The sequence below is a fragment of the Martes martes genome, assembly GCF_963455335.1.
Source record: "Martes martes genome assembly, chromosome: 14".
In the NCBI taxonomy this organism is placed as follows: Eukaryota; Metazoa; Chordata; class Mammalia; order Carnivora; family Mustelidae; genus Martes; species Martes martes.
Window position 1 is genome coordinate 86,012,666 of NC_137902.1, and position 16,907 is coordinate 86,029,572.

The following is a 16,907-nucleotide window of genomic DNA, read 5'->3' on the forward strand; positions in this document are numbered from 1 at the left end:
CAAATCAGAGGCTTTAACCCACTGAGCCACCCAGGCGCCCCTGTTTCCTTGCTTTCTGACACAACAAATATCCCAGGCTCATCTTATATGTTTTCTTCTAAAAAATTTTAGAAGAAACGAGAGAATAGGAAATCAGCATTTTGTGACCCCTAGTGAAATAAATAACCGACTTAAGAGATAGTCATCAATGACAGAAACAAATTCAGGGGAAGCCTGATACCATGGATGAATGGGAGCATCATTAGAGTGGACGCCACGTGTCTCCTGAGTTGGTCAATATGAAGCTCACACCCCCTACAAAGGACACCTGTCCAAAAAGGCTGACCCTCGGTCTAAGCGTGACTGCACAACTAGTTTCCAGTCTCTAGGAAATACAAAGGCTGAAGGAAGAAGGTAAATACTAACATGGGAATGGGGCATAGCCTACAAAATAACTGACGTGTTCTTCAACAAGTCAACGTTCGGAAAAAAGGAAGAGGAAAATGCATACCAACAAACAACGGCTTGTTCTAGATGTGTCTTCAGAGACAGAGCAACCAAAGGTGATACTGGGCCTGATATAAGCCAGTCAACTATAAAAAGACATCTTTCATATAATTGGGGGACATTGGAAAATGGGCTGGGTATTAGATGATGCCATGAAATTACTGTTAATTTTCTTAGATATGATAGTGTCACTGTAACATAAGTAAGAAAATGTTCAATACTTTCTGAAGCCATGTGTGCTGAAGAACATAGGAATAACATAACAAAATGTCTGTGATTTGTCTTAAAAAGAAAAAAAGAGATGACACAAGTTTGGCAGAAATATTCATAACTGTCGAGTTGAGATTATGGACAGATGGGGTTCATTGTATATACCTTCTAGATTGGTACATGGTTGAAAATCCTGATAGGTCTTTAACGAAATAAGGACAGCATATGGACAAAGCCAACAAATGATACCGTTTTCAGTTACCTGTAAACTGAAGGATCATTGAGGTCAAGGGTCTCACTAACATAGTCAGCAAGTATGAACGGGAACACTGGATACTGCATGAGATCATTGAAGGATCGGCCGGCATGTTTGTTCAAGTGAGTCAAATACTCAAAGTTAGTGATTTGTCCAGTATACCATAAATTTGTCAGAGCATTGATGTTGCCGTATTCCAGGAGATTAGGGAGGTTATTTGTTAGTATACTGTGGTACACGTCATCACGAACCTGCAAAGGAAGGAGAGAAAAAAGCGTTTCCTTAAGGCTGCTGCTACTTTTCTCCAAAGTCTCCATATTTTAGGCACATTAGTAACTTTAAGGCCACCAAGAAAATTCTTGTTGCCCAAATAACATCCGCTGGTGGTGAACTGAGATTCAACTCCGGGTCTTCCTCCAAAGGCTGGACTCTTAAACGTTATGTTGTGTTGCCAGAGAAATCAGCTAATAAGAAGGTAAGAAAACGTCTGTATAGAAAAGTCACTTATATACAGATCGTGAAAAAAATAAAGGATAAAGAAGAGTCTTCATCTAAATAAATGCAACATGGTATTTAAAAAGAGCATGGTCGTCTTAATTAGACAGACATGGCCTCGTTTCCATCTTAAAACCTCTGTGTTACAGTTACCACATCTGTAATATGAGAATAATAATATTTATTGCATGAATATGAAATAAGATATTCTATGTAAAATATGATATTTGATTTTCACTACTGATTGAAAAGCAATAAACTTTTGTGTTTGTTTGGTTTTTTAGAGATTCACAAAACTTGTCACAGAAAAAGGTAATCTGATTTTTTCTAAAGTCATTAAATGATGATTGGTAATAAATGGGAAAAAACAGACAAGCCAGGACTTTACTAAAAACAAATTTGGAATATCTATCCTAAATGTATATGGACTTAAGGCATAGGAACGAGAGCCACAGTCGTGGATAACCAGAGACGGGACTAAAAGTAAATGAGGAAATGGAGCTATGGCTATGGAACAGGCAAGGTCACTGGGGGTTTAAAAATCTATACCGCAAACCTGTTCCACAACACTGTGAATATATTTAACACATAAAAATGGCTAAAATGAGGGCACCTGGGTGGCTCAGTTGGTTAAGCATGGGCCTTCAGCTCAGGTCATGATCTCAGAGTCCTGGGATCAAGACCCACATTGGGTTCCTTGCTTAATGGGGAGCCTGCTTCTCCCTCTGCTTCCCTCCACTCGTGCTCACTCACTCTCTCTAATAAATAAATAAAATATTTTTTAAAATGGCCATCTTCTTTTATGTATTTTTATACCATGATTAAAAAAAATGAATTGGTTCAAGAAAAAACGAAAACAAAAACAAAACCTAAACCTATAGTTTAAATATGAAGACTGCCACCTTCTAAAGCTAAGGTTGATAGGAGTTTATGACAGACTGCACACCAAACCACACAAGAAAAAGGAAGCTTTCATTCATTTGACAAATACTGATCAGGCACCTACATTCAAACTGTTGAAGCTATAGCACTTAACAAAACAAACCGTTTACATTTTATTGGAGAGACAATGTTGGATGTTATTAAGTCCTATAGAGGAAAACAGAACAAAGGGAAGGAGACTTCGGGATAGGATTAAGAGAGGGGTTGCTATTTTATTAAGAGTAGTCAGGAAGGTCTGAGAAGGAGACATTTGATCAAGGAACCTGAAAAAGTGAGCGAGTGAGTCACGTGAATTTCAAAAAGGAAAAACATTCCAGGCAGTATTCTGGAGCAGGAGCAGTAAGTGCAAAGGCCCCGAGGCATTAGTGTGCCTAGTCAAGGAAAACCAAGTCACCATGGATGGAGAGAGCAGGGGATACAATGATAGAAAAGAAGGGCAATGAGATAACAAGATGCCAGATCATTCAGTGCTTCATTCAGCTATTAGAAGGACTGTGGCATTAACCAAGTGAGACAGGAAGTGATTGGAGGGTTGTGAGTAGAGGATGACATGATCCAACATACTTTTAGCTATCGTGTTGAGAATAGTCTGAAAGAAGGGGGAGCAATGGAAGCAGGGAGGACAGTTAGGAGGCTACTGTAATGATTTAGGCAGGAGATAATGCTGGCTTAGACCAGGAGGGTCGTAGTGTACGTAGTCAGATTGTGGACCTATCTTGAGGGAGAGTCAGCAGAACTGATCGAGAGCATGTAGGGCATGAAAGAGTAAGAGGAGTCTAGGGGAATCCCAAAATTTCTAGCCTGGGCAATCAGAGAGATTTGAGTTGCTAATTTTTGAAATGGGGAAAACGGCAACAAGATTTTGAGGGGCAGATTAGAAGTTTGGTTTTGTGCTTGCTCAATATGAGATGCCGATTTGACTTTCAAGTGGAGATGCCCAGGAGGGAGTTAAGTATTTGAGTGTGGCATTCCCAGGAGGGGTTTGGGTAGTGACACAAATTTGTAAGTTGGTACAATACAGGTAGTATTTAAAGTCTTAAGAGTGGATGAGAAGAGACTAGGTCTGCGAAGTGAACCCAGGGGCATTCCAAGCAGCATCTTCGAGGAAGATGGAGAAGGAATGCCCTCACGGCAGGAGGAGAGCCAATGAAAAGTGATGGCCCAGAAACCGAGTGGAGATTGATTTTTTCTTAAAGATTTTATTTATTTCTTATTTGAGAGAGCATGGCAGAGGGAGATGGAAAGGAAGAGGCACTAGCAGACTCCCTGATGAGCATGGGGCCCAATGCGGGGCTTGATCTCATGACGCTGATCATGATCATGACCTGAGCCGAAACCAAGAGTTGGAAGGTCAACTGCTCCATACACTGCACCACCCAGGTGCCCTGGGAAGGTTATTATTATTATCATCTTTTTTAAAAAGGAGAAAATAATCACTGGTGTCAAATGCTGCTGATGGGCCAAGTAAAATGAGGACCGAGAAATGTGACCATAGGGTTTAGACACGGAGGTCACTGAGAACCCCAACCAGAGTTCTAGGTGAAGTGGTGAGAAGAAAACCAGCCAGGAGCGTTTCAAAAGAGAATGGAGGCAGTGAGCACACATCACTTCTCCTTTCTATAAAGGACGGCAGACAAACTGAAGCCAAAGCCGAAGGGATGTGGTGGGGGTTAAGAAAGGGTTTGTAAACAATGGAATCTGCTCTCAAGTTTAAATTGCTCTTTTCAGGTCGATTATGTGTTCACTTACTTTTTACAGATACAGTCACTCTGGAGAATCTGAATGTAACACAGTTTTGAAGGACAAAAATCATTCTAATATAGCCAAGGTTCACTTTAATTAGGACTAAGAAGAGCAATTTTTACTTGATGACAGAAACAGTGAATCAAAGTTTAAATAAGTTAAACCCTGATAAAATCAGTTTGAGTATAGTTACACTGGATCCATGATAACTTCAAAAATACATATCTATTAATAAAGCCAAATTTACCTTGGTGTTATCAAATGCTAACAGGAGTGTTCTACCATTTGTTAAAAAGATCTCTACAGCGTTGTCTCTCAACTGCCACCAACGCTTGTGGACTTCTTTAATTTCTTCATATGTCCAGGAGAAGGACGCTGGTTCCAACTCTCCCTGAAGGCTCTAAGACAAAAGAAATAAATGAAAGTGTTTGCTTCATAGGAAATATAAATAATCATTTTAATCTTAGATTTTTTTAAAACATCAAAATGAAATAAGACATCTTCCTTTTGTGGTAATATGGCAGATAAGATTCCCTGACCTGCCCCACCCCCTTACTACAAAACACTTCAAAATGCTGGATGAAATTTAAGGAATTTAAAAAAAGACTTTATTTGTATTTTTTAAGAGACTTTATTTTTTAGAGCAGTTTTCGGTTTGCAGGAACCCGAGCAGATAGCGTAGAAAGTTCCCATGTATTCCCTGCCTGCACTCATAATTGCCCTATGATTAACGTCTCCCATTAGTGTGAGTAGTGTGGTGCCTTTGTAATAATTGTTGAGCCAACATTGAATACATTATTCTTAACTAAAGGCCATAGTTTACACTAGGGTTCACTCTTGGCGTGACGCAGTTGTCGGTTTTGACTAACGTCTCTGGGGAAACGTGTCCACCATCACCGCCTCCCACAGAATTCCCTTGTGCTCCACCTCCTCCTCCCCTCCTGCCCCGCGGACCCCTGATCTTTTTACTATCGCCATGGTTTTCCCTTCCCAGAATGTCATATGGTTAGACTCATACAATATGTTGCCATTCTAGACTAACTGAGTTTAAAGCTGAGCTGGCAAGAAATTAAGGGAAAATGAACCCCAGGAACCAAAAATAACAAGAAATGTGAAAAGCACGCCAGGGTCACAGACTAAGTGATTAGGCCGACAACCGCTGGAAGAAAGAAGATGAGGTCCTGGGTTCTCTGGATCAGAGCACGGGGATGAAGTTACTTCAGAAATCTAAAGCCCATTAAGGGACATGTTCCTGTTGTAGATAAACACCAGAGCCCATCAATAGAGAAAGAAGCAGGAGCCTGTCTCTCCAGGCCTGGGGTCTGGGTGGAGAGTGGAAACCGTGGGCCTGCCCTCACATGGACTGGGTTAAAACGGATCTATCTGCATGGCCTGGGAGCTCGCCAGCTTTGACGCATAGTTCCCGTGCCTCTGCGTCTCCCGGGAAAGGCAAAGCAGCCTCTGCCAATCAGCCCCACCGACTGTAAGCTCACAGATCGCCCCCCAGATGGCTATGTTCCTCTCCTGTGTGGTCAGCGGAAGGAAGGAAGAGATACAGTGACCACCCGAAGGCTGGATCTTCCTGACAGCATTAATCCCAGCCTCCCTCAACAAATCCCCACATTCTTTTTTCTTTCTTTTTTCCTTTTCTTTTCTTTTTTTTAAAGATTTTATTTATTTTTCAGAGAGAGAGAGAGCACAAGCAGTGGGAGCAGCAGGCAGGGGGAGAAGCAGACTCCCCGCTGAGCAAGGAGCCTCCCGTGGGCTCCATCCCCAGACCCTGGGATCATGACCCAAGCCACTCTGGCATCCCAAATCCCCGCATTCTAGAATGAAGGATTAGGGGCCATAGGTTCTATACTTCTTACCACCACTGGGCCCTTGCCAAAGTACAAGATCAAGAGAACTTTTAAAAACAGGTCTAAGTCTGTAAACTGCAACTGAATACATGAATTACACTACTCAATGCTTTTAATAGAAAAATCATGATAAAAGCTTCTACTAAAGTTTAAAACTAGTTAGAACTTACCTCATCAAGTTAACCTGCATCCTATTTTGGCTTGTTTTCATCAGTTTTCCCTTTTGGAAAACTGCATTTACTTCTCCTTTGTGTTGGAACAGGAGCTCAGAGCAAAATTTAGAACTCAGTCAAATGACCATCTTACCAGGCTCTTCATCCTTCTAAAACCTTATTTGAAATTTTTAAAATTTGACTTGTCCTGTTCTATGTGTATTACAGTATTGTACTGGGTTCCAAATGGCTTTCAGAAGTAGGGGTTGGAAATATATTACAAAAAAAATTAAACATTTTAATGAAAATCTAATATTCTCATGCATAAAACTGAAATCCTTCTTGTTCAGCTTTAACTTTCACTCATTCATTCAACTCAGCAGATGTTAACTAAGTATCTATGAGCAAGGTGCTCTGCTAAGTGTTCTGCATACAATACATCTGTGTAAGATGGAAAGTGTCTAAACATTCAAAATGCAAGACAGCAAATGTCATATGTAAAGTGGGAACAAAGGCTAAAGAATGGAGGAGAGAAGGCTCTTTCACTCTTAAAAAAAGCAAGATTATTTTAAGGAGAGTTTTAAAGGGGGAAAATGGCATCTTTTGGATCCAGAAAAACGTTGGCTTATATATCAACTATTAAATTCCCTGGTTGCTAAAAAAGAGACATCTTGAAAAATAATTAACCATACTTCTACTAGCTGGGATAAATACTGTGGCAACTGCTAGATAAATCCCACACGAAAGAATGCCTACTCAATTTGGGGGGCTATATGAAATATTTTCATGATTTTTTTTGTATTATGTTTTACAACAAAATTTTATGTTTTAGCTCATTTTTAAAAAATCAACTATATATTCACTATTAAACCACATGCAATCTTATTTAGTATATCCTTAGCAATTCTTGGTTTTAGAACTTTTCTGAAACAAAAAGCCTTACTTCTCTTATTACAGGGATCTCAAAACAATATTTTAATGGCACACAAGCTAATTCATATGGACAAAAAGTCTTGCAATACAAAAAAATGTGAATTAAGAGTCATTTTTGTTATTTTCTGACTAACAGCAGTACTTCCAGCAGAATAAAAATTATGGTACTAAGGCAAGTGAATATCAGGATTACTTAAATTATTCAATTATACAACACTTTCCTTTCTTTGTGAAGGTAAGTGTACTTGAGAGTGAACTGGGACTGGTAAGAAGTAGTTATTTGTTGCTACTGAGGATAGTGATAAAAAGAATAAATATAAGTAAATTAACATAACAAGCATTTTTCTTTCATTTTTTCATTTTTTAAAAATTTTTGTACTTTTCAAGTTTTTATTTTAATTCTTGTTTGTTAACATACGGTGTTGTATAGTTCTAGGGGTACAATATAATGATTCAACACTTCCCTACATCACCCGGTGCTTATCACAAGTGCTCTCGTTAATTCCCTTCACCTGGTTCACCCATCCCCTACCCACCTGCCCTCTGGGAGCCATCGGTTTGTTCTCTATAATTAAGAGTCTGTTTCTTGCTTTGTCTCTCTCTCTTTCTCTCTTACTTTTTCCCCCTTTGCTTGTTAGCTTTAATAGGAGCGCTTTGGAATTTGACTCATAATACTAACTGCTATGAGATCAGACTGTAAGCCAGACGAGATGGTATAGTCTTCTTTTTAAAAGTATCTTTAAAAGAAAAAGTTTGGAATTAAGACCAATCTATACATAGAGTGACAATACAGGAAGTCTTATAGTTCTACCTGTTCTCTTGTTATACCAAAGTTATACATTTTGGGAATTTGTCTAGATTTACGTAAGTGCAAACTTAAGACTCTACTCACCGAACTTTCAACTGTATCAGAAGCATTATCTTCCACAAAGTACATTCCACATTTACCTATAGAAAGCATTTGGACATGAGTTTAAGAATGTATGTGTACTATTACCATATGTGATTACAAATATGACCTCTGGAGTCAGTTGGCCTGAATTTAAATCCCAGCACCCAGAAACTGTTCCTGTCACCCAATAAACATTTTTTAATAGTATCTATGAGATCTTGGGCAAGTTGCTTCTTTTTGTCTTAATCTCCTGATTAAAAAAAGGGGTGGAGGGAGGACTTTATTTCACAGGGTTACTGTGGGAATTACATTAGAATATATGTAAAACACTTATTACTAGTATCTCGCACTCAGTGCTTAAAAAAAAGTTGGCCAGGGTGCCTGGGTGGCTAAGTGGGTTGGGTCACTGCCTTCGGCTTGGGTCGTGATCTCGGGGTCCTGAGATCGAGTCCCGCATCGGGCTCTTTGCTCAGCAGAGAGCCTGCTTCTCTCTCTCTCTCTGCCTGCCTCTCTGCCTACTTGTGATCTCCTCTGTCAAATAAATAAATAAAATCTTAAAAAAAAAAAAGTTGGCCATTTATTATTACCAGTACTCTTTTTATATTACTAGCATATTAATTTGCTTTATTTTCTCACATACTAGCTCAAGTCAACTTGTAAACACATTTTCTAGCAAAAGAGGAATCCTTCATTATTTTTATTTAAACACTCAACAGAGCAGAGGAGACCTTAAAAGATAGCCCCCAAGTTCTGCTTTATAGGTTGGCTGTGTTAACATATATCCCTACACCATATATCCAAAGGGTAGGAATTTCTCTGGGGCTCGGCACTGGATGCTCGTCACCCCTGAGCACTGAGCACTGCTGGCTCAGAGAAGGGCACTATCTCCATCCTCACGACCATGGGGCTCAGTCCACACAAGCTTGAAGCTCTGCCTCTGGAGCCCTGGAGGCTGTAGCTTTAGCGTATAGCAGTGACTCTCAAATTTGAGGGTACATCCGAATTGCTGCAGGGCTCACAGAAATGCACACTGCTGGGCTCCACCCCACAGAGTTTCAGACTCCAGGTCTACGCTGGAGCCCAAGAATGTATATTTCTATGTAGATCCCACGTGATGCTGATGTTCTGGATTTGGGGGCCATGCTTCAAGAATTGGCCTATGGCATACACACTGGTTCCTTAAGGGAACAGAGACCAAGTGGTGCAACCTTATTCCTTCACATCTTGAGGAAAAAATGTCTGACTAAATGTAATTATATAGATATCCATGGATGGACAACCTTGGCCTTTCTCTCAGAAGCACAACAGGGAATATAAATTATCAACTGTCTCAAGGTGGATATATTTCTTAGTATTCCAATAATTCTTCACTTCAAAAACAAAAAGTGATACAGGTGAAAGGAATGATTAAATATAAAGATGTATACTTATGAGGAAAGTCAACTTTATGAAAATTAAAATGCTATTCATGTGCTTTTTATTAAATAAGATTGTCATTTCTTCACATTTGTGCATCATAAGCACTATGTATAATGTTAAGGCAAAATCACCTATGTGATGTTAGAGAAAGTTTATCTGATTTAATGGTATTACAACAAACAATGCTTCAAATTATCTAAGAATAAAGACAGGGTGAGTATGTGTAAAACTCTTCAAAACATGACTTACCTAGTAACAATTCACCAGCTGTCTCTCTAGATGGTGCAACGCTGATACATCTTCGATTCACTCTGTCAAAACATATTTAAAATCCCTATGATTAAATGTTTTGACCAATTTCAGTGAGTAGAATATAAGCTTTCTTTACATAGTAAAAGATTTTAGCATAGCAGACTAGAGTTTCAAAAGTATGAGAAGTCTTGTCTAAACTCACATGAAAATATTATCTCAAATTCCAATGCTCTAGTAGAGGAGAAAATAAAACTTTAAGAGAAGGCTCATAACTCCTATGCCATGTATATAGGATATAGGGATTCAATTTTTAAAAAGAAACTTCAGTATTTTATGTTTTCTAGTAATTAAACAAACATTGGATCATGCCTCTGGTATTTTCAAAGACATTAAAGAATCTCTGTATTCTAGGAAGAACAGGGGATTTAGACTCAGAAAAGACTACTCTTTTGTCAAGTCACTCACCTCCTTCAAGTCTGAGTTCTTCATCTATTAAATGGGCTCAGTAAGAACTGCCACCACCATAACACATACTACCAATAGCTAACACACACCGACCCATTTGATACTCAACAATACGCTGATACTTTAGGTATTATCTTTCTCGTGTCACAGATGCAGACACTGACACAGAGAGGCTAAGTAGCTTGCCCAAGACCAGATAGTTAGTAAGACAGGGAACTAAAATGTGAACGTTTAGTCACTGTACTGGATTGCTTCTTGGGGACATGATCAGCGTGCTATCTATTTCACAGACAACTACAAAGATAGACACGTGCGGATAAGGGACAGAGCGTGACGCCTGAACGTCAACGAATCCTCGCTATCAAAAATGTCTTTTCCTTCTGGATTTTGGTCATTCAACTTTGTCTTCTCTTGAGCCATGCACAGGACCTTTCCTAAAACCACAGCATTTTCTGAAATAAAATATTACCTAAACACAACAATAAACTATTAAACTCTTCAACTCCTTCAACAAAAGAAAGGACATCTCACGGATTCACACTTACCTTATAGACTCACTTGCAGCTTTGTCTTTTACAGTCGAAGAGAAAGAAGAATGAGTTTTATCTTCAAACAGGAAAGAGAGTGGTGGTTTGACCACATCTGTTGAGGAAAAAAATACGTATTGTCTTTATGTAACGATCATAATTATGTGCTACATTTGTACGTTGCGTCAAGAAGTCATTTTTACCTTCCGATTTTTGTCTGTCCAGAAGGAGATACTTATTTGGAATGGTTAAGTAACACCTCTGTAAACGTCTCCTCTCTCGATTCGGCCCTTCTGTCGGATCCAATTGCCAGGAAGTTGGATAGTAAAGGGGGTCATACCAGGCTGCTCTGCAAGTGAAAATAAAAAAGTTTTAAGGAGCAATCTGTAGTACTTACAGCTTTAGATAAAATCATTATAGAACTTGAATAAGGAAATCAAAATTGATCTATTCACTTAAAAAAAGAAAACCCGACTGCTTATGTAATTAGACTAGGGAATGCATACACACAGTACAACAGAGTAAGATAAAAAATCAGTGTCCTTCTGCTCCTGAACCCCAGTCTTCTGGTTCCCTGCCTGGAGGCATGCTCTGCCACCAGTTTCTTGTACCTGCTAAATTTTTAAAAAGATTTATCACAACTATTCTGAACGCTTTAGCAACATGTATGCTCTAGCAATGCATTGGTTGGACTTAATACAGCCTGATAAGGAAAAAAATTCATCTTCCAAGTTAAGTTTCTATATTTCTCATCTTGCCTGCTATTTAATATAATAAATAAAATTATTTCATTTTTTGTAGTACAAGCCACGTTTCTTAAAATGTTGAAAAATAAGTTCATATTTTATTTTTAAAAAAGATTTTATTTATTTATTTGAGAGAGAAAGAGAACAAGCAGGGGAAGGGAGAAGTAGAAGCAGACTCCCCGCTGAGCAGGGAGCCTGACACGGGGCTCAATCCCAGGACCCTGAGATCATGACCTGAGCCAAAGGCAGGCACTTAACTGACTGAGCCACCTAGGTGCCCCCAAAATAAGTTTATATTTAAATGAAAGAAAATGGTAGAATTACATTGAATATATTTTTAGAAATAGATAAGAGAAAAGGAAAATCACCCTGAATCCTACTATTCTAAACATACCAATTACTGGTAGAGATTATTTTCTTTCCTTTTTTAAAACCATAGTTAGAATTATTATGTATATACATTTCTATATCCTTTCTTCTTTCACTGGACATATTTTAATCTTTATTATCATCACTGAAAAGGGCTGACTAATGCACTGGGTAGGCGTATTATAATGTATTTAACCCTATTACCATTACTATATATTTAAGTTGTTTTTAGTTCATTCACTAGTATAAATAAAGCAGAGATGAAAATCTTTATGTTTATTGCCTTTCTATATTTGGAATATTTTCCCTAGGAGAGAATTGCTAAAATAGGATAACTGGAGCTAGAAATAAAGTGTTTACAGGATTCCTGACTTATGCTGTCAGAGTGTACAATGCCACTGAACCTCTGACCATCAACTAGGTTACATTTCTTCCTGCCGTGGGTATGTGAAACATAAAAGGTAAAATATGGTACTTAAAGGTTTTAAAAAATTAAATTAGACTCTAGCCATATTGAATATTTTCCTATCTGTTCATTAATTTATTTGTCTCATGTGGAAGAGTGTATTCACATCTTTTGCTCAAATTCTTGGGATCTTACATTTTACTTTTAAGTTGGCACAAATGTTTAAACTATAAAAATATTAACTCTTTGATATAGTTGGTGAAAATAAATTTTCATGTTTTGTTGTTGTTATAGTTGTTAAATACACTGGAAAAAATTAAAGCTCAAATCCATTTATTTCTTCTTGGTAGTTTTTTCTACGGTGTTTGAGCTTAGAGAGTTAACTATCTATCGCAGAGTTGATAAACACCCTGTTTTTTTCTACTTTATAAACTTTTTATGAGTTTATTCTTTTGTTCACCTGGGACTTCCTTTAGAGTCTAATGTTTAGTGAATTTTAGCACCCCCAAGTCATGCTAATTAGTTATCTTAACCAAATTTAGAGAACAATACCTTAATTTTCCCCTTTTCATTATCTGTGATGCATCTTTTAAATTTTATGTTAAAGTCTTATCTAGAAAAAGATCTACTTCTCAACTATCCTGTTTTAGTGATTTCTCTATTCTTCTGCAAAGATTATATTTTAAAATTAAAGCCAATATATAAGATTTTATTATTTGGAAGAGCTAACGCCTCTCTTTCTCATAATTACCTCCTTTACCCCCAAGAATTTAAACAAAGATTCTTATAGGATTATCAAAGATGAAATAAATCACAAGTGATTAAACAAAAAATATTTAAACTAATGAAATAATGTTATGATCTTTACGCCGAAATGAAAATAGCGTTTCACATTAAAATATTCAATAGTAATGATGGACAACCTAAAATGTCCTCCCACTTTGCTTACCTATCATGTGTCAGCTGTTGAATAAGTTCCTGCCAGTGTCTGCTGGCACTCAGATCTACTTTATACATTCCTCTGATATGCTGGATCACCTTTTTTCTCTCAATTCCTTGGGAGAGAGACACTGCCTGGGTGATGTCTGCAGCGATTTTAGATATATCCTTTGATTTTGAGTCCAGACGTTGAAAAAGACTAAGTAAATAAACGAGATGGCCCATGAGTTAAGCCTAAGTGGACTGTTACACAGATACAAAAGCATGATACTGGAAAACTAAAAGTATGTGTGAAGTCGAATGAATTAAAAAAGGCATGACTTTTAGAATATATAAAAACCTACCTTTGTTGATTATTATTAACTGTTTTTTGCCAGGTGGCTTTATTTGTAGCTTCTTCAGTTTCATATTTCTTTTGTTCCTAAAAGATGGGGATAATAATATGTAGTATAAAATGTATTATTTATAATTTAACATTGGCACCAAGGCAAACAAACTAACAAAGGGAAAAAAAGATAAAGCTAACAAAGGGAAAAAAATACTGTCCCCAAGACACCAGAATGTTAAAATACAATAACTACTTAAATAATGATATAATTTCCCTTTGTTTCTACACAATTTGGGGCACAGATGTGAGGGCAGAGTAGTGAACAAGGGTGACAAACATAAGTGGTTTGCACAGTCGCTTGCTTCAAGGCTGACGCTTCAACTTGATTGTCACATAAAAATCTGTCCTTCACTGAAAGCTACTGATAAAGGATAAGGATGACAATAATGAATAAAATGCTCCTTACAATGAGCCCATTTATTCCCTCATAGTAAAAAAGCCATATTGGGTAAAAAAAAAAAAAAAATCATCATTTCAAATTTATCATCCATGATATTCTATAATAAAAAAAATTCTTTCAATCCTCCTTTAACTACATTCGATGGGCTCTCCTAAGAAAACTATGTCTTATGAGTTCATTGACTCACCTCTTTGATCATTTTAATAAGCTCCGCTTTTGTTGCTGCCCTGGGAGGGGTGCACTTCTGCCCACACAGTTTTAAAGCATTCATAAGCAGCTCCGCTGTGTCTAGTTCTTCCTCAGTCAATTCATCTTGGTGATTATGTATCAGCTCTGACAAATACAAAACTAACTTGGCTCCATGCTTTAAGAGAAAGAAACAATTTTTTTTAGTCATATAAAGTTTTTTATTTCTTACATTTAAATTATTTAACAGTAATTAAGTTAAATTATACCACTAGATTTATTTGGAAGGATCTAGTTAGAATAAAGCAGCTAAAAGAGACATTTTGGGAACAATCAAAAAAATTGGGTTTTGCATTAGAAACATGGTGACATTAGGGTGTAAGCTAATTTTGTTAGGTAAAATAATCTTATGTTACGTAAGATAATGTCTTTGGAAAAATATTTCTATAATTTACTTTAAAATACTTCAAAAAAGGAACGACGTCATTATGATAAAAGTATTAACAACTGTTAAATCTAGGTGATGGCTCTATGGTACTCATTATCCTATTCCCCGTTTTTCTTATTACATTTGAAAATTTTCATTGTAAGAGGTAAAACTTAAAAAAAGGAAGGAAAGTAAGAGAGAAGGAAAAGAAAAGCAAGCAAGTAAGCTTTTGGGGAAAATTTTTTGGAGAAGATTTGCTAAAGGAATATAGGAAACAGGTGCGGATAAAGGAAAATAATTCTTGGTTCTTCTCCTAGAAAAAAAGGAACTGGAAGGGAAACTTTCCTTCAAATCTTCCGGGTAAGAGGATTGTGCTTATTTAGTCTTTCTCCTTTGATTTCTGCTTGGTAGAATGAAGTTTGTGAAACACCCAGAACAAAACCCTTTCTTTGGATTAGCTTGTAAGCAGTCTTTACTCCCTAGGGAGAGCTAACGGTGAAAAACTCCAAAACCAGTGAGATGTCAGCACCAGACCTGTGCACAACGTCCGGAGAAGGGCTGGGTTAGGCCAGTCTTAGGAACTGCCCTGGAACCCAAATCGGAACGTTACTTAAGGTAATGACAACTGTCTTTCATAGAAGAAACCAAACCAAACTTTGATTCCTGATTTTTTAAGTGGCCCTTCTATGCTACAGATCTTCCGCCTGATTGTTATGTGGTACGCTATGTATTCTTTAAACATTAATTATGCCAGCAAGCGAAACATGCAGAGTTTTACTTTTTAAAAATCTGCACTGGGGCACCTGGGTGGCTCAGTGGGTTAAAGCCTCTGCCTTCGGCTCAGGTCATGATCCCAGGGTCCTGGGATCGAGCCCCGCATCGGGCTCTCTGCTCAGCAGGGAGCCTGCTTCCTCCTCTCTCTCTCTGACTGCCTCTCTGCCTACTTGTGATCTCTGTCTGTCAAATAAATAAATAAATAAATCTTTAAAAAAAAAAAAAAAAAAAAAAAAAATAAAAATCTGCACTGATACAAATACCACTGCATTTGGCTTTATGACATTTTAAACTGTGAATAGTATTAAATGTCAACAAATGAATTTGGAAGCTCTTACATTTTGGATGATATTTAAATTAACACATGGAATCACATCATGTCACTTCCCAAAAGCATAAGATGAACATATGCAATGATGAAAATAGCAAAGCTCATTTTAATGCAACATTTTAAATTAGTCAGGAGACAGCTGCTTCCTGACCAAAAGAGAAAAATGAACAGACACTCTGCGAGTAAAAGGCCTGAAGAGTTGGCAAATAAAGAAAAACAGTAAATGACTAGACTATGTTCTCATGTGTGTCTTAAAGGTAATGCTCTTGATATAATCTAAAAATAGTTTAGTATTCAGTGACATTCCAAAATCATCTTGAAAAGCTATCAAAAATATTCTTATTCATCTCGAATATCCAAAAACCACATGGTTTTCTTAGACACTGAAGTTGTTTCTAGAATCTCATCTCAACATCCGATCAATACTTTATTGACTGTAGTTCCTGGGACTAGAAAAGGTGTGATTAAGGATGAATGCAAAAAAGGGAAAAGCCTTGTTTTCAGCCCTCAAAAAACTGATTTAAGGAACCAAATCTATTACATACAAATCCTTAGGAGATAATAAATGCTAACATGTATGAAAATAACATTTTCAGGGATGTGTCTAAGAAAGGAAGAGCTCTGAATGGACTAAGAAAGACAAAGATTTTGAAGGTGGGGAAAGGGAGCTGGACGTATGGATAAACTGACAGAACGGGTGTGCAGTAGACAAGAGAGGACGGAAGGCACTTCAGCAGAGGGAAAGCATGAACAGAGCGGCAGGTCAGTAAGAACGCACGGGATGTGAAGAGGTTGCACGAGACAAAGACGAAGTGACATTGAAAAGAGGAGTTACAGACTGAGGGATTAATCAGACTCAAGTCATAACAACAGAAGAGAGGTGTTGGGCTTTAAAAATCAAGCAGATTACAAACAGAATACAGCTTGTAAAAAGGCAGCTTTAAAAAGGCACAAGAACATCTCTATATCCCGCTATGGAATGATCTCTAGGATGTACCATTAGTTGAAGAAAGTAAAGTGCAGAAGAGTGTGTACTGCTCTTTCTTTGTATTGAGAAGGGGGGTGGATAATACACACATGTGTATGTGCACATACATGTATGTGTGTGTGCACAGATTTACTTATATCTCTAAAAGAAAAAGTAATAATAAAAAAGATGGTGACCTACAGGGAAAAAGACGGAATGAAGGGAGGGAAAGAGATGAAGAGCCAGAACCTCTCTGAATGAGCCGTGTTTCACAGTATTGATTTTGGAACCATGGCAACATTTCACATAATTAAAAACAAAGTTGGGGCGCCTGGGTGGCTCA

At 37.6% G+C, this 16,907-nt stretch overlaps 1 protein-coding gene across 1 annotated transcript in view; it reads right to left on the bottom strand.

Moving 5' to 3' along the window:
• The window catches only part of LYST (lysosomal trafficking regulator), a 173,109-nt gene that overhangs the window by 42,196 nt on the left and 114,006 nt on the right, over positions 1–16,907 (bottom strand). Inside the window, exons 33-41 of the mRNA XM_080822463.1 lie at positions 14,067–14,243; positions 13,436–13,512; positions 13,102–13,290; positions 10,835–10,980; positions 10,650–10,746; positions 9,637–9,698; positions 7,969–8,024; positions 4,380–4,532; positions 959–1,203 (exon numbers count right to left, since the gene is read on the bottom strand). Of these exons, the coding sequence (XP_080678589.1) occupies positions 959–1,203; positions 4,380–4,532; positions 7,969–8,024; positions 9,637–9,698; positions 10,650–10,746; positions 10,835–10,980; positions 13,102–13,290; positions 13,436–13,512; positions 14,067–14,243 (1,202 nt within the window). The remainder of the gene's footprint in view (positions 1–958; positions 1,204–4,379; positions 4,533–7,968; positions 8,025–9,636; positions 9,699–10,649; positions 10,747–10,834; positions 10,981–13,101; positions 13,291–13,435; positions 13,513–14,066; positions 14,244–16,907) is intronic.